Source organism: Tinamus guttatus, unplaced genomic scaffold (assembly GCF_059628265.1).
Source record: "Tinamus guttatus ecotype Peru unplaced genomic scaffold, ASM5962826v1 Tinamus_guttatus_pri_ptg000782l, whole genome shotgun sequence".
NCBI classification, from domain to species: Eukaryota; Metazoa; Chordata; class Aves; order Tinamiformes; family Tinamidae; genus Tinamus; species Tinamus guttatus.
Window position 1 is genome coordinate 114,342 of NW_028289316.1, and position 19,979 is coordinate 134,320.

Sequence of the window (19,979 nt, forward strand, 5' to 3'; positions counted from 1 at the left end):
TGTCTAAGCTGAAATCTTAGCTATCTAAGTCACCTACTAGTGTGGTATATGTATTCCAGATAGATAACTAAGGGATTATAAACTTTTGCATCTTTCAAAACAGATAGCACAGCTGCAGTAGAAGCTCTCTGGAATGTGTTTCCTGCTACCAAAAGGACCTGTCAGAAAGCATGCTTATGAAAAAAATCATAACAAATACAATAAAAGCAAAATTCTTTTGCAGCATATCAGAATATAAACTTCTCAGTGTTCATTTATCTTTAGTAAAATATGCATAGTTTCAACAAATGCTACAGGGAAAGAGTTTCAAAACTTCAGGCACACTGGAGTGGGTCAGCAGAAGAAAGAAAGAGATTCATATTTATCAAATGGCCTGCTATTAAGGACTCAAATGTTATTTGTTGAAGAGACTGTCATGTTAAAAGGTTGAAATCTTCATCCATAAAATTGTAGAAATTTGTATCTTGAGAAACAGTACCACAGAAATTGTGAATCTTCAGATTGAAACATACTTCCAGAAAGTCAATTTATTGCTATTGTACTATTGTGATGAGCAAATGAAGGACCTATATAAAGACTTAGGTCAAATGGTTGAAGGTCAATAAAAAGATTTGTGTATACAGTTGGGAGGCATTTTAATGTGAACAGGGTTAAGAAAGAGAACCGAAGGATTGAGGATTGTGATAGAGTTTTAAACCTTTAATTGTTTCATCAGGTGCTTTGCGCTATGCACAATGGAGAGTAATCTGCCTGATTGTGAGGATTTCCTTTGACATAAAACTGATGGGTTGTGCAAAATTGAAATACTCAATTTCACAGGAAAGTAGCAAGAATAGTGGGAAATATGAGTGAAAGGTAATAATACAATGAGAAAAGAAGACGAGCAGAACAGAAGGGGTAATGTAGGGATAATATTTGTTCTTGTGCCCATGGCCTATTACTGCTTTGTTGAACTTCACTAACACGTCTACTCTGAAACAAACATCACATCTTTCATTTTTCAGTTTGGAAATAAGATAATAATCAGAATCCCAGTTTTCCAAATACCTTTAAAGTGTTTTTTAATTTAATCAGTTCTTCCCAAGAATGACTAAATTGTGCAGTCAAACTTAACCCTGTTGCAGAAGGTTTTTTACTTTAATTCAAGTGGTGGATTACTGTGAACTTCCAGCCAGGAAACTGGAATTCTATGTTCTTCTGCAAAACTTACAGAAAATATAATATTATCCTCCTGTGGAATAATATCATATTCAACATATTGTCTACATTAATTTTTCTTTCATTTTTCTTCTTTAATTTTTTTCCCAATGTCATAATTTCTTTTACTATGCTTTTTCAAACTGTCTGAAATGTCAGGAGTAAGAGCATAGCTTTTATTGTGATGTATCTTCATGGACTTACTAGACAGCTTACTATATTTCTTCCTCCCACCCTGCTATTCCATCCTCAAGGTTTGCCTGAATCACAGGTGAACGAATCATCAGTATGTTCCCTTTTGTACTTATATTATTTTTTGTTCTGCTATTAAGAATCTTTTTGAATGCTCTTGGTTATTTATAGAGAGCTGTCTGAACAATAGGTCACTTAAAGAGAGAAAGAAATGTCCTTTCAACCTTCTTACAATTCCTTTTTAAATGTCACTTTGTGATGCATCTTTTTAGCTTCTACTTTAAAATGAAAGGGCCATACTTCTGTGTGCTGCAGAGTTTTTACCGTACTTATAATTGCTTGTTCCTCCAAAATGAGGCCAAGAAAACTTATAATCTTGTCAGTTGGTCTCCTAAATGTCTAAGAATGTAACGTTCTTTAGGTTCCTTCCGGAGTAATTAGCTGTCCTCAGTTATTCCTCAGGTGTTATGCTCACTTCCTCAAGAACGTCCCAATCTGGTTAGCAGTTTCTAATTGTTTAGTTTGAATGTATGTGTTCTAATGTTCTGTTGTTCGGAAGACAATCAAAAATGTTTTGCTTTCATTGTTTTGTGTTTCAGTGGTCTTTTTTTAATTAACGCTCTGTAAGAGTTTATAGTAGAACATAATAACAATAAGCAAAGAAATATGGGTTGGCAGACTCAGTACTCTTGCCATATGAGTTTGGGAGATCGCACAGAGCACTAAAATTGGCACCACAGTGAAGAACTCACACAAAGACCAATTATAGGCATTCTGGTGGGAAGAGGGAAAGGAATCGAAGTATACTGACATGGGACCATGGACACATTAATACAACAGCATGTATCGCCATATTTTTTTCCCTCCCACTCCTGCTGTATTCTCCGAAGGCGCCTTTGGAAACACAAGGAGCTGTAGCATGCACTGACTGGGGGAAGGGGGATGTTTTTCCCCGTTCATAGAAATAAGCTTTTCTAGCTCCATTTGCTCCATGATACATTACTCCCAGAAGTTGTTTCCTTTCAAAAACACAAAAATGGACAGGGAGCAGGAAAAAAGTAAAAAGATATTTTCAAAAGTGCTTGGTACATGTGGAATCTCCCAAAGACCTCCACTTAAAATGCTTTGGAAAAGTGGCTAGGCATATTTCAGTGGGAGCTTTGGATAGTTTCACCTCAGTTCCTGACTCCTGCAAGGTATGGGGCTGATCTTTTGTGAAAAGTTGGCCCAAACCAGGCTTGGAAACAAGAACTCTATTTTGTGAAAAGTGTCAAGATTTTTCACACCAAGTTCCACACCAGAAATAAAACTAGACCTTGGGTGCTTGTTGAATTCTGTGCTCTGCCATTCTCTCCTTCAGATCCTTTTTCTGGCCCCTTTTCTTTCTCCAGAGCTCATAAATTTAGGGAATCTAACACAATAAGGAGGAGCCAGCCTCAAGTTCCTGCTCATTATGACTGGGTTTGTCTTTGATCAGGTACTGGTGATCTGGAAGGGTATTTCTGATTGTCTCCAAGAGTCTCACCTGGACCCTGACCTACGACACCTTCCTGACTTCACTCCATTGCAATGGATTCAGTTTTGTGGAAAGTTTCCATCTCAATCAGAATTGAATCACTACCAAAAAATAAAAACAAATATAAAAAATCTATCCAGCTCAAAATGGGCTCTAATGAGAAAAGAAGTTGTATTGAATCCCAGTATTTAACAGATGAAAATGAAGACAGGTTTTACATCAGACAATAGGTTTCATATTAAGAAAAAAATAAAAAAGGAATATGCTGAATTACCCTGAACCTGATTTCTTTTTGTCTTTTTTCTTCTTGTTGGCCTTCTCTTTTTTCCCTTTCTTATCAGACTTTTTATCCTGTTTTTTTTCATTTTTTCCTTTCCCACTTTTACATCCTTTCTCATCTTCTTCTTCATCATCTTCCTTGGATTTCTCATTTGCCTGATTCTTCCTAGTTTTGCGAGATTCCACCTCTGAATCACTGCCCTCATTTCCAGATGCTTTTCCACGTCCTCTTCTATTTCTGTGCCTGCGATTCCCAGCTCTCCTCGGCACATCTTCATCATCATCCCCATCTTCCTCACCACCATGTCTGGCTCTCCCTCTGGCATGTCCCCGTCTGGTTCTGGATGTTGCTTTCTTCCTCTCTTTGTCTATGATGGGGAGAAAAACACAAGAGAAATCAGTATGTTGAAGGGAATCTTCCCTGCTTCATCACCCAAAACCCAATATCCAAAATTCAAACCCGAAACCTAACCCACACATAATGCAAAAACTTCTGAGTGTAGCCTCAGCATTATCCACACCTAGTTACCTATTTCTATGACATTTTCATAATTCTCAGTTGCACTGCCTTCTTTGTCAACACTGCTGCCACCTAAGAAAAAAAAAAAAAAAAAGCCCTGTTAGTTAGGAATAAAAGTAAAAACAGAAGCAATAGTTACTGTGTCCATTAGCACTCAGATAAGCAAGCCTTAAAGTGATGCCATGAAGAACATCCTCATTTTCTTAAGAAAATAAGTAGGAGAGAAAAACTGTGGAAAAAAAAAAAAAGCATCATACTTAGCAACATGCCACAATATGGAGAAGAGAAGAAGGGAAATGAAAAATGGTCTCAGACTTGTTAAAAACATTTTTGATTTGTGTAGAATGCCTTGCTTAAGTAGTTTACTGTTATTAAAGATTAATACTCAGTTCATTGAAAGACTTTCTTCTGCTACCTTTTCATAAGCAGAGAAGTGGGCAGATCATTTATCCTGTACGCTTTGAAATCGGGACCATGCACATACGGAGAAATAACAATACTGTTCTCTTTCATATATATTATAGCCACAAGGATACTAAACATATATGGGAAAGATAAGCACGTGTGACAATTAATATTATCTCTGAAAATATTTATTTGAACATATTACACAGTAGCTTACATAGTCTACTGTGTAATATGAAACAGCCAGTTGCCTTTTTCCTAGAAGCCATATACCTAGTACCTGAGAAACCAGAAGCCAAAAAGCTTTATTGAAGTGTATTTGAGTTTGTAGATGTAGGGTAGTATTTGAGATACATCAGTGAACTATATGAAGGAATACATGGTTGTATGGGTTTGATGAGAACACTCAGAACTATTAGCCTGAATCAAACATTGTAAAACAGGGATGTCTGCAGAGTTTAAATTCCCTCCACATAGAAATTCATTATAATAGTATTATCTAGCATTTCCACAACATATGCACAATACTTTTTTAAGATTATGCAAAAATATTATCATTCAATATAATCAGCAGAATGTGAAAATAAGCGCTCTTTTGTTCATTCTGCCTTCTGTTGCTGACAGCAATCAGATCTGCATTTGACAAAGACCATTACATTGCTATAGAAAGCTTGCAAAGATGGAGACAGACACTTCTAAAGAGGTGTTTTGCATGGAACAATAGGACCATGGTCTTTTATTTGCAACTAATGCTTTTGCTGATCTCTTCCAGCCAAAGAAAAATTCCTGGGAAGCACTTTAATGATACAAGATTGGCTTCACTGCAGCTTGTGATAAGTGAACAAAATAAGCAAAAAGCTGGAGGCTTACCATATACACTGAAGCAGACATTAGCACTGGAAATATATCATGCAAAAATTGGCATAACATTGGCATAGGAGTGAAAGCAGAAACAAGGGATGATGCAACACGAAGATTTACGCCCAGCAGAATGTAGTTGTTTGGGTTTAATTAATTACGACTGCATGGGGCAACAAATGTGGAAGTTTGAATATTTCAGGTAAAGCATAAAGCTAAATAAAGAGTTACAGATTGCTTCATGAAATACTGTCAGTATTACCAGATGGGATGTGTCTGAACTGCTAATCAGGAGTAGTCCTGTGTGCTCATTCTGTTTATCTATAAACTCAATCATCTGAGTGATAAAGAAAACATATTAAAAAAAAAAACTACAAAAGCATAAAAATAAGTGGATATTAACTTGTAAAGATACTAGAAAACAACCAGTGATTACACAGAATCACACAGCTAGAAGAACAGTGCAACTAAAGACAAACTCAAGAAACACCAGTCCAACTTCAAAGATGTTTTTTGAAAAATGTAAAAATTATCATACCAGGCTGAACTTCAGAATGCTGTCATCATTCAGAGATAGGAAACATGTTTAGTATAAGTGTCTGAGCTTACTTTGCTTTTTTTTTTAAAAAAAAAAAAAAGCCTCATTGGTGAGGCCACATCTGGAGTATTGTGTCCAGTTCTGGGCTCCACAGTACAAGAGGGATGTGGAGCTGCTGGAGAGAGTCCAGCACAGGGCTATGAGGATGATGAGGGGCCTGGAACACCTGCCCTACGAGGAGAGGCTGAGGGAGCTGGGCCTGTTCAGCCTGGAGAAGAGAAGGCTGAGAGGGGACCTGATCAGTGTCTATAAGTACCTCAACGGAGGGAGTGCAGAGGATGGTGCTGGTCTCTTTTCACTGGTGGCCACCGACAGAACTAGAGGTAATGGCCACAAACTGAAACACCAAAAGTTCCACAGGAACTTAAGGAAAAGTTTCTTAACAGTGATGGTGACAGAGCACTGGAACAGGCTGCCCAGAGAGGTTGTGGAGTCTCCTTCTCTGGAGATCTTCCAAACCCACTTGGACGCAGTCCTGTGCCACGTGCTCTAGGTGACCCTGCGTGTGCAGGGGGGTTGGACTAGATGACCTCTAGAGGTCCCTTCCAACCTTAAGCATTCTATGATTCTGTGATTCACCACTTCCATGTTAAACAGAAAATTAATGTTAGGTCATTTGAGTCTTGATGCAATGCACGTTGCTTGGTTCATACTAAAAATTTGCAAATTTTGTCTGTGCTGCATCAAATAATGCAAACAGATTTTCTCTGTCTCTTTGCGGTATACCCAGAGAAGGAGAGATTTCCCAAGGACTTTAGGTGCGATGCAAAAAGCACAGTACTAGAATTTGTTTTTAGAAAAAAATAGAAGAGGCCATGCCCTCACCTTTGCCTGAGTACACTGCGCACTGTATTATGTTGTGAGCTTTGTCACGAGCAGAAGGGGAAAAGAAGGAGCTTTAATTGCCTTGAGATCTGTTCTGCATGCATTCGTGTAACCATTGATGGGTACACAGTTAAATAGTCACCCCCTCCTGCACCCACATTATAGCTCCCTGTAATGAGAATATGTCTCCCTGTAATGAGAGAACTGTAATGCAGACAGCCTGTATGATAATTGTCTTTCTATGTTTTGGGGTTTTGCTCATCTCTTTGAAAGACTGGTGACATTAATTGGTTGGGCATTTGAGCAGTAAGAGTGATAAATTATCATTAATGTGCTTAACACTATTATTACTAGAAAGCTACTTCAGATCATTAACTCTGGAATATTTTTCAAAGAGGAAAGCTAGATGCTAAGCAGTTCATAACTCAGCACTTCAGTTGCTTGTGGCAAAACCTGTCTCATTGAATTATTGGAGAAGCAACTCAACTACACACAGATTGCATTTCATGGGGAAAATAAATCTGAATTTATTTTAGCACTGAATTTAAAACATCCTCTATAAACCACAAGATAGAGAAACAGTAGAGAAATGTTCCTTGGGTACTCAATTATCACCCTGTAGTAAAATTGAAGAGCACTGTCAATGTCCGGCTTGGTTTTCATGCAAGAACCAAAACATGAGAGTGTAGGATCCTTTTAGCTCTACAGTTTGTCTTCTGCTTTTTCAAACAGATCTTTGTATGATCCCACTTATGAAAACTTAATGAAGAGATATATAACCTTCACTGAAAGCAACTAAATCTCACTAAAGCGATGTCTAGAATTGCTCATTGTTTCAGAGAAGGGCTAGTCGGACCTCATTTCCTCACTGTATTAATATTCACAGGGCTAATTTTGGTCATTAAACTCTTGGTCAGCTAATTTGAGGTAATGTGACCTCAGAGCAAACTATTCTTCAGCTGTAATCTATTCCCAGATAGTGCTTTCTAGTACATGGATATTACTAAGTATATTTGGAGATAAAGTCCATAACTCAATCAGTTTCTGTCTTTTTTGCACAAAACCTCCTTTAGCTTTTAGTCTATAGCAAAAAATAAACCAACCACACTAGGCTCAGAAGCACTGAAAATCTGCATGAGCATATCAGCTAAAGACTGCAGTGAAGACAAGGTATCAAACGGCAAAAGACAGCTCAGAACAAAAATCAAAATGTTGTCACTTTGGTTGATGAGCAAATAGACAACAAAACAAAATTTATGGGCTCTGAGAAGCCTTCACTGTATGGGGCAGTTAATAAGCAGCCTTGCTCATCCTAGTCATCCAGGTTTCCTGACTTGGAAATTAGGACTGTGGGGATTTTTGTATTCTCATCTCATTTTCCCAAACTGTTTGGTAAATAATACAAACAATTTGGGAAAATGAGATGCGAATACAAAAATGGTAAATAATACAGATTTCATAGAATGCTACTCAGATTTCTTATTTTCTTTACACTTGTCTTCTTACTGACAAAATTCCTCTGATTTTTCATTGTGAGAGGGATAGTGATTCGTGGAATTAGCCCATAAAACTTGGTCTACTGTTGGAATACTACTGTTCACACTGCCACCAAGTATAACCATCTGCTGCAAAGATATCTTGTGTCTTTGCCTTGTTTTGGTATGGTTTAAAAAATACTATCCTTTTTTTGTATGCATTATAATTTTTTTTTGCTGTATTATTTAATTTTTACATCAGTGAGCTAGGTCATGACCAGACAGATCCCGGCAAGCAATTATTGTACTTCCACTGGTTTTTCGCAGTACCAGAAAGATGTCATTCTTGACAGCTGAGAAACTGTGTGTCCAACACACAGGGACATCAGCAATGCAAGATGATATTGATCTAAGTGGTAGGCAATAAATGCATATGAAGAACCCCATCCGCAAGATGGAGATTACAGTGCAATGGCAACAAGTCCAGCTCCCCTCGTGACTCATATAGAAAGGTAAAGAATGACACTGAATACAGATATATGCACAAAACTCCAAACACACCCTTGAGCAAGGGCTGACACCCAAATCAAGCTTTAGGCCGGGCCCATCCTTGACACATCAGGTAGATGTATCTTGCTCAGTCAATAACACCTAAGAAAGTCCTAAGTGGTATTACTGATGCTGAAACATCTGTGTATTCCTTTTGCCATGTAAAGCAAATGCTTGATTGGTTTGATGAATACTTCTGAAAAGCTTGCTTCTATTATAACACCCTCTCAGGAGGTTAGAAGAAGATCTGCAGTGGCTGGAATAGCAGAGTTTTGGTAAAGCCGAGTTTTTAAAAGTTGCCAGCACTGAGCCTGAGAATGCAGGAATCATGACATATACAATTCCTCTTCCGGAGTAATAGAAGGGATATATATGTGGCCTTAAGAAACAAGATGTCAGTGTATTCCAAACTCAGTCATATCTAATATTTTCCACTATTGTCTCTGTCCCAGATCCAGAATCAGCAAATCTAATTCTTATCTTCCATGAAATAACAGAGTAGGTGGCAAAACCAAATCCAAAAATCTGTTTCTTTCTTTCTAGGCTAACAAATATCATTTTCTCTCTACTTTAATTTTCAGATGTGCACCACAAATCTAATATAACATTTCTATTGCAGTTTTATTTTCAGATTTCTTTATGTCCTCCTCTGTGAAACTCTTGCTTGTAAACCTGATGGTTCAAAACAGCTTCCTCCTTGTCTCAAGAGAAAATTTATATGATAGGGAGACATCCAGATAAGTTTCTCACATCTGTCTAAAATGTCTCAATTATCTTTAATAATGTTCCATTTCAGCAATTAGGATCTGATAAATAGGCAAAATAGGTTTTGCCAACAGATTCCCGAACAGATTTTCCCTTACTGTTTTATAATCTACCAGCTTTTTACATAACTTAGATTCAGAATATTATTCTTAGAAAACATCAATAGTTAAAAAATGCCTAAAGAAAACAGAAATAGCTTAAGATGGGCAAATTTTATTCAGTTATGCTCCTGTTGTGTTTCTTGTTATATTTCATCAAATGACAGAACCATCAAAGTTATGTCTTCTGACTACAATCCGTAAAGTTCTTTACAGAATCTATGGAGACTTTTTAACATCTTCTTTACCGAACCCTAAAGACTTTCATCATTGTTCTAACTTCCTGGACGCCAAAGAAACACAAGATACTTGTCACATATTACCAGGTGTTAAGAGGAAAAGCTGAAATACGGAACTTGCAGAAAGCCTTTCAATACTGTCCATCCTGACAGTAGAATAGCCAAGTGGCCTGATCTACAGTTTGTGCTAACCATCCTATATAGTTATGGCACACCAAAATAAGTGGCTGCAAAATTCCTATTATCTTCACTGTTTAGGGATCCATCACTTATTCTGCCTTTTCAGTAACTGTATTTAAGAAGGAAAGAATTCCCCGTATTCACACTAATAGAAAACTAAGCCTGATCCACAGCATATTGTCCTTAAGAATACCTTGTATTTTTCTTTTAAGGAATATAAATTGAAACACAGAAAAGTCATGTTGTGGACCATGTTTTACTTTCCTTCTCTTTGTTCCCAGGGGTTATTACAATTTTTCCTTCCGTATATGTACAAAACTGAAAGTCAAAAGCTGAAAAAGTATCCTATCCAGCATTAGATATGAATTTATGGAGTAAAATAATAGTTTCTCTTCAATTACACTCACACTAGAAAGCAGCGATTATTTTTCAGCATCTGTACTAACAAGGACATAAATAATAAAATAGACAGAGTATTTATCCTAACATATCATGAAATCATTTGCATCTGAGAAGGCTTATTCATCTTTATATATATATATATATACACATATAGTGGTCTTCACAAGTCTATACCCAAAGGGTTTCCAAAAGTTGCCTGAGGAGCATAAGCTTCCTCTCTTATAAAATGCTCATTGGTATCTATTGGTAAGGAAAAGTTACAAAACTTCTGCTACAATAACAGAGACTGTCCAGGTTAAATAAATCAAGTTGGCACTGTGACTAGCATTGGGCATGATTATGCTCTTCTCTTTCCAATTTCCTTATGGTTTGTACCATAAGAAAGGCTTTGAATGCTGTCTCTCATTTTGCATGTCAAAATTTCCATCTCAGGCAAAGATCCCCTTCAGGCTTAAATATGTTTATTGCATGATTTCAGGCCAGAAGAATCAGGCCAGTTTGCTATCATAAACCCTAAATTAGACAGGAAAGAAGCAAAATAATTCAGTGAGGGACTCCTCAGCATTTCACCTCCTTCGTGAGAGTATAAGTTCACATACCATTAGCTCTTTCAGAGTACCTGTGGATATAGCCAAAGTTCTGTACCTATGTTGCGTGAACATCTAACCAAGATGTCCAGTTTTATGGACAGATTATGACTAGAAATCCAACAAGCTTTCAGAACTCACTAGTTACTGTAGGAAAAAAAAATAGGTTGGGGTTACATTATCACACTGCTAGTTTGATAGTAGGCAAATTTTCACTTTCATTGTAGTCTTAATTGCAAGAATTAGGATCAGAATATTAAATGTCCAGTGTATTTAGGGAAGCATGAGAATGCAGTAAATCATACCACTCTGACCTTTCCAAGTTCTGAGCTTGATTTACTTAACTTATCCCATTATTCATACTACTGTTAACATGGGAAGAAAATGTGTTAATACTGAAAAAACAGCTTATGCTCAAGTTTCAGATGCAGCATCTTTGGTGGATCCTATAATGAGACAGCTCTTTTAACATGGGTATCTACAGGTGACCATCTCCTCATATTGCAGGTATACAAAAAGAAGCACTTTCTATTGCATATACTTCAAACATCCATTCTGATCATTTGTCCCCTGGGTTTCTTTCCTCATAGGAGGAGCTTAGACAAAGGAACTCCTGTTCATGAACTTAGGATAACTGCATATATCCTAGAGATTGCAGAAGACATGCCAAGACAAGAAGAATGGTCAAATTTGGACTCTGCTAGAGTTACAGAAATCAAAAAGGAAAAAATGTATGACCTTAGACTGCATTTCTGCAATTCTCCTGGGGTCTCTTCTTTGCAAGTCTACTCTTTGGGATTGTTAGCAATAGTGAAGCAAAATATCACACATCGGACTGCAACTAGTTCAGTGCCTGAGCCCTTGCTAACTAGATCCAATACTCAGGATATTTTAAATTAAAGATATACTCAGAACCACACTCTGAATATGTCTCATACCTGCATACAACAACACTCAATTCACATTTCTTAAATCAAGACAGAGACTTGCCTTTACTCACATGATCTCCTATCTAAATAAATCCATATCTATCTTTAAGGTAATAAGATGTTATTATAAATTACAAATAGGATACATTTTGATACAAAATTTGCCTAAAGAGTAATCTTCATGCCACAATCTAAAGATTTCAAACTTTCCTGGTAAAACATGTGGGTTTTGTTCACCTTGGGCATGTTGTCCTCTGTAAAAACACATTTTTGGATGAATAATAAAATAACTAAAGCAGCAGATAAATTAATTCAGTGATATATGTGTGACTGGAAGGCAGAAGTTTAGACTAAATACAAAAAAAAAAAGATTTTCTAAGAAAAATCGTTTGTTTTTATATAAAAATGTATATATATAATTGTTATTCAGCAAAATAATATCGAACCCTATACATATATTGCCTACGTTACATGAAATGTTGTGTTTCTTTTATATTAGAATAAACTCCATTAGAACACATTGCTTGAAAAGTAAATCATTCTGCGAAGGTATGTATAGAAAACAGTTTGGAAAAGAAAATAAAAAGGAAGGCGCTCAGATAAAAAGAGGTAAGAATATAGGATGGACTCAAAAGTGAACAAGTGAAAATGATGAGCAGTCCTTTGTTGTGTTTTCTACAGAGGCAGAATTCATCTTTTTTATTATTGTTCATTATGAATTTGGATGAAAAAACATAGGAATAAATGTTTAGCAATATCAGCCTTACTCAATGAGATTTAATGAATTCGTCAGAAAACACCTAAGAAGAAGGTCCCTGGCAATCTCGTTCCATTCTGAATATTAGAAATGTCACACCCATTCCATATTTTAAAAGATTAATATTTTGGAAAGGGCAGTGTTGCCCATGAGAACTCAAAGTACTTCCCATATCCAAGAGTTGCTTCACTCTTTGACAAGATAAATCATTATGCACAAGAAAACCCTCCAAATTTCCTACGAAAACATTTTTAAAATTCAGAATATAATACGACAGTAACAGTATAGATTTTTTTAAATGTTTTATCTGACTATAAAGTATTTGTTGTATTAATTTAATATTAAATACTGAAAGCAATGAAAGGTTAGTCTCTGTGCAGTTTACAGGAGTCATAAAATATCTTTATTTTTTTAATTGTCCCTATAAGTTATATATAAATGTGAGTCAGGCAACAGGCCTGGGGTTGCATTGTTTTGAGATTTACCATGTAGTGGAGAATTACATTGCCATCCTATAATTAGCCAGTTCACAGGAAAGCTGTATTCAAAAGCCAAGCAAAATACAGTTCTGAACAAAAGATAATGTATTGTGACAAAGATTAACTTCTATCAGAGAGAACAAGAAGAAAGCAAAACTTACACACTGTTGAGCTACATGCAGAAAATGAATACTTGTATGAGATGTATAATTATATTTGTAATTACCATTTCCTTCAGTTGGCTTTTCATGTTTAGGCATCGTGACTGTATTTCACAGGGCTGCTCCCACTGCCACCTACACTGGAGAGTGCCTGGAGGTTGAGTAGTTCAGGATAAAGTGTAACACATCAACATCATCCCGTCTGTCGGTGCACGGATGCTGCTGGTGAAGTTTCACCGACTGAAATATAAGAAGATACTAATTTCCGAAGTGATTAATTTTTCATGAATGTTTAGTTTACTATTTAGGGTTGGCATGCTAGGGTCAAAAGAATGGAAGAACTTGTTCTCCTTCTTTATTACTACTGCTGAAAACAGAAAAATTGTCCTGCAGCATACTCACCTGTGGCTAGTAGTTTTGTTTAAATGCTTAAGTGCCCTTTTGATCAAGAATGTTGCACATCATCCACATGGGAGCACTTTGAGGCTATATATCTGCACTTCAGTGGTGTTTATGTGTGAAAGTTATATGGATACTTTTTCTCATAAAGGACAGCTTTTACACTTGTGTTTAAAAGCCATAGCTTTAAAAGCCAGAAGCATTCCTGCCCAATGGATTAAAACACCGTAGCAAAAGGAGCCTTATGCTGATAAATCTGCTGGTTTAAATTTGCATGACTGGCCATTGCAGTTTCCTTAAGACTGCTTTCTTCTTCCTCTGTGCAGATGTTACATAATAAGTTTACTAGTTTTACCTTGATTCACCTTGCTTCTATAGCACCAGACATCTTAATGGTAAAAAAAGCAACAGTTTATTCAACACGACAGAAGATCAGGTTTAGAAGTACAAGATTAGAAACAACAGGGTACAAATAAAAGGATACAAAATGCAGGTCTTAGTATAATTTAAACTAGCATTCTTCTACAGTGTCTTTAGTATTCCTCATCTAGAATTCTTTCAATGTGACCTAACTAGAAAAAGGGACAAGAATGAGTAAAATGCCCCACTTCCCTAAATGTTCCTGAGTAAATACATTCTCTTATCCATGCTACTATAAATATCATTTGCATATCTTTGCACCTGTAATTCAGATGCCCAAAATACGTTTATATGGAAAAGCAATGATGAGATATACTTTGTGCATTCATTTCCACATTTCCACATTTTAGCAGGGGTTTTTGGAAGTACTGAAAATGTTAATGGTTGTTTTTTTGGACAGACTTGAAATTAAAGTTAGAGACAAAAGTATACAGGTATAGCCTCGATTGTGTTAGAATATTAATGCCTTATAGTTCAAATATGCCCAGACAAATTAAGTCTGTATATTCAATTGAAAGTTATATTTCTTTTTATGCAAGTTAGGAACTAGTCATTTGTCTATAAAGCATATTTTCTGAACTATTTTTACATCTTTTACTGCATTCTAAAATTATTCATTATACGAAATCCTAGCTCCTTGTGTTTGATATGACTGGAAAATATTTCTAATTCAAAATGAAAGGCAAGAAGAGATTCAAATCATGTCTATAAATCCACAGTTAGACCATGTCTAATAAGCTATGATTTTAAGAACTCAGGAAAAGAATAAGCACATTCTAAAAATCCAGTTAGAAGTTTTCTGTTTAATTTAATACTCTTTCTTTAACATCAGAAAGAAGAAAATCTTGAAAGATATGGCAAAAATGCCATGCAGGTTTTTGATTCTGCAAATACTCACAAAAATAAGCAGAAAGAAGAACTATTACAAAGTATTTCCCCTTTGCAGTAAAACTAGGAGAATAAACTTGATTGAACTGTATAGGTCAGCCTCAGAAATTAAAGTCAGTAATACCTCATTTTCATTCGTTAGCCACATTGGAGAGTATTTGGCTGGATACATGAAACGGAAATGACTGTTCAGTAAGAGCTCCCCGATTTACTAATAATTGGCATCAAAAAATGACATTACATTAATATTAAAGAAGCAAAGGTAACTACTAAAAATCTAAAGTCTGAGTGTGGTCCCTGGATGAGCCGTATCTACAATATCCCTGAGTGAGAATTAGCTATGAAATAGCTGAACGACACATCTCAGTTTATTTGTTCCTCAAGGTCTGCTCAGTCAGTGTTCAGCTTTAGTTTAATATTATTACTACATGCACCAACGTTTTAGTGTAGTAAGCCAAATGTCACCAGTTTGGTCTGTGGTTTATGGATGCAAGAGTTGCTATATCTGCACAAGCTCCTACCTTTGATTTCCAGGGTAGTTCACACTGCAGATAAACATGTTTATCCAGAGTGTTTCATCTTGAACGGGGTAAACGGTTTAAGGCAGTTGTTGCTTCAACTCAGCATTTGCTGCCCTCTTAGTTGTACCACTAGACCTGCCTGCGGGGTTGCACTGTAAGACAGGGTCACTAATCAAAGCAAATATAGTTGGTTGCTTAAGTCGGCTTAGTGCAATGATCCCACTGGCAGCACGGCCCCACAGGCACTGCTCTCTGTGCAGAGGGGTCCAGCTGGGCCATGGCGTGGGAAAGGACAGGCAGGGTCAGGAAGGCAGAGAGGGGCTGCCAGCTTTGGAGACGGGCTTGCCGCTGGAGACGATGTTTCATGGGGCTGGCTGCATCCGTGCTTCTGCTCTTCCTTGGGAGCTAAACCCTGCACAGGGACTGAAGACAAACAGTACCAGCTTAGCTTGGTAGCATCTTACTCTGTGCAATTGTTATAGGGATAAAAATAAGTATTCAGAGAGGATGGCCAGTTCTCATGCACGCAGGGTCCTCTCTAGTCCTGCAAAGAGGCCTTAGATTTCATTTAGCCCAATGTAATAGTGCTCCATACATTCAGAACAATACCAACTGGTTTTAATATAAAATAAATGAGAAAATGTTCTCAGTACAGACAGACTCAGAAAACTGGGTATATTCCTAAGTGAGTTGGTCATCATAGCATTTCAAAAATTTCCATTGTTAGCAGATTTGCTCCATTGTTTTCTTTATTTATTCAAGTCTTTTATTTCCTTGTCAGGAACGCTTACTGTATAGTCAAAATATGGAAGCTTGATACAAAAAGCAAAGACTGAAGAATACACTTATCCCTTTAACACAGCTGGAACTCATGGAATTTCTGTCAGTGAAGGACAAGGGGGAAGTGTTGGTCCAAATCTCTTGCTAATACCACTAAATTGATAACCCATTCAATAACTTTCTGCCAAACAGATAAGTCTGCCCAAGGAAAACAAAGATGACACTAAAGAATGATGACATAACCACATTTAGTACCCATTTTAGTGCCTCAGTAAAACCGAAAATACCAATTCTGCCTGTAATCATAATTTAAATTATACTGCCATAACTTACCCTCAAAGAAATAATCATTTTTTTCCTGCAAACTTGTGCACATCAGCTGCAGACCCATTCTAACATGATGAAATGTGTTTTTTTTTGTTTTTCCATGTTTCATGGTACACTTTCCATTAGTCTATAAATGCAGTGAAAAACTTAGAGCAATAAACACTGCCTTTTATGATATTCCACAGACCTTTTTGCTAAAGGTAGCTCCTTTGAGGAAGAGATTTTAAAATGCCAGTTTGCTTGTGGATATACAAAATTTACATCCTACCCTAAGGAAGCACACAGTAAAAGCAAGCATCTCTGGAAGCAGACACAAGAACAAGCTGAGAACACACTGCAGTTGTGCCACCAAAAGGCCTTTTTCAGTGTAACTCAATACTTGCATCAACCATTCCCTAACCGGCTGCATCCCGATGAGTCAGATGAGTCTGCACAGCATTAACTAGCAGGTCTTTGCCTAACATCCTCATTATCTCACATCTTTTCACAGCTGAATGGGTGATTATGCCCCGATGTCCCAGAGCAGCAGGAGCCCGGAGAGCCTGTGACCTTGGGATGGGCAGTGTCCTCCGCATGGGACAGGGTGCCAGGGCAGCGCCAGCTCAGTGGGGCCGTGACACCAACACTCTGGTGACACTCAGGCAGTACCTAGGGATGACAAATCTGATTAATTACTTTCATGAAGGAAACTGCTAAAAGCTGGCTCGAATGAGCTTCTCGAGCACTCATTAGGGAATACCATGTCACAGAGGCAAAAGTAACCTCGCTCTGATGGCACCCAGATATATCGGAATCCTGTTTTTGCAAGCAAAAAACCCTCTGAGTAATTGTTTTTGAGGGAAAAAAATGAAAATGAAAATTTAATAGCTAAATCAAAAAAAGAGAACACATGAAATTGCAGACATTTGAAGTTCTTTTATTTTTTCTTGACATTTACAAAATGCTATAATGTCCTCTGAAAACCAGATGTTCTTCCTCTCAACCAGGTGATTATGTCTATCAGTAGAACATAGATTATCTAAGTATAGAAAAGACATACATACTCCTGTCTCAGCTTGATCCAGAAACCACCAACAGGCATTTTTTTCTAAGTTTTCTAGCCAGTTAACAAGAACAGAAGAAATTTGCATGGCATATATTATTTAGAGATATTTACCCAAACTGATTTTGATCACTGAATCTATATTACTCCATCATTAACTGGAACGCTTTATTAGAAGTTTAAGAAAGGTTTAAATTCATAAAAATTCAGCCAAATTATTTTTTCAATAGAAAAGGGAAATGCTTAGTAGAGTTTCTGCATATCTATGCTTTTTGTTCCTTAGGCTAATTCTGAAAATATATTGCACTGGGGAGATGTTTTTTTGAAAATGCTTTTACATATATCTTCCAAAGACAATGCTGTTTTCTACTTAGAAGCTTATTCTTGTCTTTATCCTAGCCAAAATGAATGGCTGACTGAATGGTCATTGGTACAGCTGCTTTCTTTAATAATTCCATCTGATACTGCACATTGTCTGCTACGCCTGGCTGCTCCCACCACCTGCTACACTGACAAATGGGCACGACGCTCAGATAATTTTATTTGGTGTTTAGCTGCAACTGCTGTCAATAGAGGGACTCTAGTTCTGTCTCTAACTGCGATCTTTCATGGTTCATATCTTCTGTGATTAGATTTAAACAATACTGACTGTAACATGTCTTCATGCACTTGAATATATGTGCATAATGTGGCTGAAGGAGCCAGAAACAGTGGACAGCATACCCTGGTAACTTTAGCATACACCAGATACAATCATTTTCCAATACTACATAACTCTTATGCAAGTGATCATCACTTGGATAACCTTACATTAAATAGGGACTATTTTCAACGCCATGCTTTTGCAGAATTTTCAGGCAGCCTTTTTGTGAAGGACTTGGTAGGCATGGTCTGATCAGACAACACAACCTTTTTTCATGCATGTCAGCGGAAAAGGAAATCAGCTTCTCTCTTGTGCTGTTTGTGCTCTGACCATCTAACATTCTTGGAGCAGGCCAGTATTTACCTCAGGAAGATATTAGGATGATAGAATTACAACCCCAGAGTGGCAAGGCAAGCGACAAATGCTATAAAATTAATAACACTCTCTTTTTGCTGACAAAGAGCATCAGAGCATATTCCATCATGGTCAACCAGTAGAAAGTAAAATCTTGAGACTGCAGCTTCATCAGGACAACAAAATACTGTGGAAAAAATAAATAAAAATGTCCAGAATGACAGAGTGCACTGCCTTTAGCAAGAGGAACTGGTCTATTCATACCACTGTTTCACACTGTCAGTAAAATCAAGCAAATGAATATGGTAAAATTGAAAGGCAGGAATCTAGGGAACAATGGTGCAACAAGTAGTCAATTCAATGACAAATTCTTCAGCCACTGCATGAAAGATTATTCATGACACTGCTATAATCCGCCAATGCTCTGAAACAGCATCTTCTCCTAGGAACTAATAAGTGCCCTGAGAGGACAAGGTCAAGCAAGCTAAGCATATGAATAGTTACTATTGTTCTACCAGAACAAAATCTAGTACTAGAAGAACAGATTTGTTTTTCAACTGTGGAGTTGAAACTACAGTTTTTGTAGTATCTACTCAGTATCTACTCAGTATTTACTGAGTAGATACTACCAAAAAAAGTCTTCTTTTAGACAAGAAAATTGTTTTCACCTGGGAAAAAGAAAGCATACTATTTAGATTTTTTTTATCTACTGATCTGACAAATTTCTCACTAAATCCATCTACCTGAGTGTTGTTATAGGAATCACAAAATGAGTGACAAGGTATTTTAATTTCTGTATCGGTGAGCTGATGTGCCAGAAGAAATGCTAATCAGTGTCAGTGCACATTTAAAATATGGACATCCCTTCATTAGGAAAGACTTTGAAATTATGAACTCATTTGTTACTGACCTCTTAAACAGCTGTTGAATGACAACAGCTTTTTTCATTTGGCAACAATAGGTCAAAGACTTTCAAGTTAACTTCAGGTTATGGGTTTCCTAGACTATTAATAATCTCTTGAGACACAAATCCCACAATACAGTTGACTAGTGAAATAAATATGCTTGTATCAAGTGAGCACAGAACAAGCTAAAGATAAAATAAGATAAAAAGCTTTGAAAACAAAGCATGACAACCTATAAAATTATACATGCATGTACAAGCCAGCAATGACTGGAAAAGTGCAAGCTGTATGCCCCAGCCCTGGATAGACAAACTGAGTCTTGAAAGATATGGTTAAAACCATAAAATCAATTCTTCATTAAAACCAAAGCTATAAAATTCAATATCCTATAAGGAATAATTCACAACATCAAAGTCCTTTTGGAAAAAAAAATCAGCAAATGTAACATAGACTAAAGCTTGCCTCAAAACTACTAAAATTTGGGCAAAATGCAGATCCTCAGCTACCGAATAAATTACGGAAAGCTAAAAACTTATGATCTTTAAAAGTGAGCTTTTCTTTCATTGCATAAGCTTATATGCTGTCTGGAAGACCAAAACTAACTTTCATGAGCTGCCATGCTAAGATGCCACAGTCAGAGGCTTAACATCAGCAATGTCCCTGGTGCTTTGCAGCCAGGATCAGCTTTC

The 19,979-nt window shown here is 36.9% G+C and overlaps 1 protein-coding gene across 1 annotated transcript in view; it reads right to left on the reverse strand.

Annotated features, from left to right (window-relative positions):
• The window catches only part of TMC1 (transmembrane channel like 1), a 67,112-nt gene extending 54,002 nt beyond the window's left edge, over window positions 1–13,110 (reverse strand). Inside the window, exons 1-3 of the mRNA XM_088537477.1 lie at window positions 13,077–13,110; window positions 3,714–3,776; window positions 3,180–3,552 (exon numbers count right to left, since the gene is read on the reverse strand). Of these exons, the coding sequence (XP_088393603.1) occupies window positions 3,180–3,552; window positions 3,714–3,776; window positions 13,077–13,110 (470 nt within the window). The remainder of the gene's footprint in view (window positions 1–3,179; window positions 3,553–3,713; window positions 3,777–13,076) is intronic.
• Window positions 13,111–19,979: the final 6,869 nt, after the last annotated feature.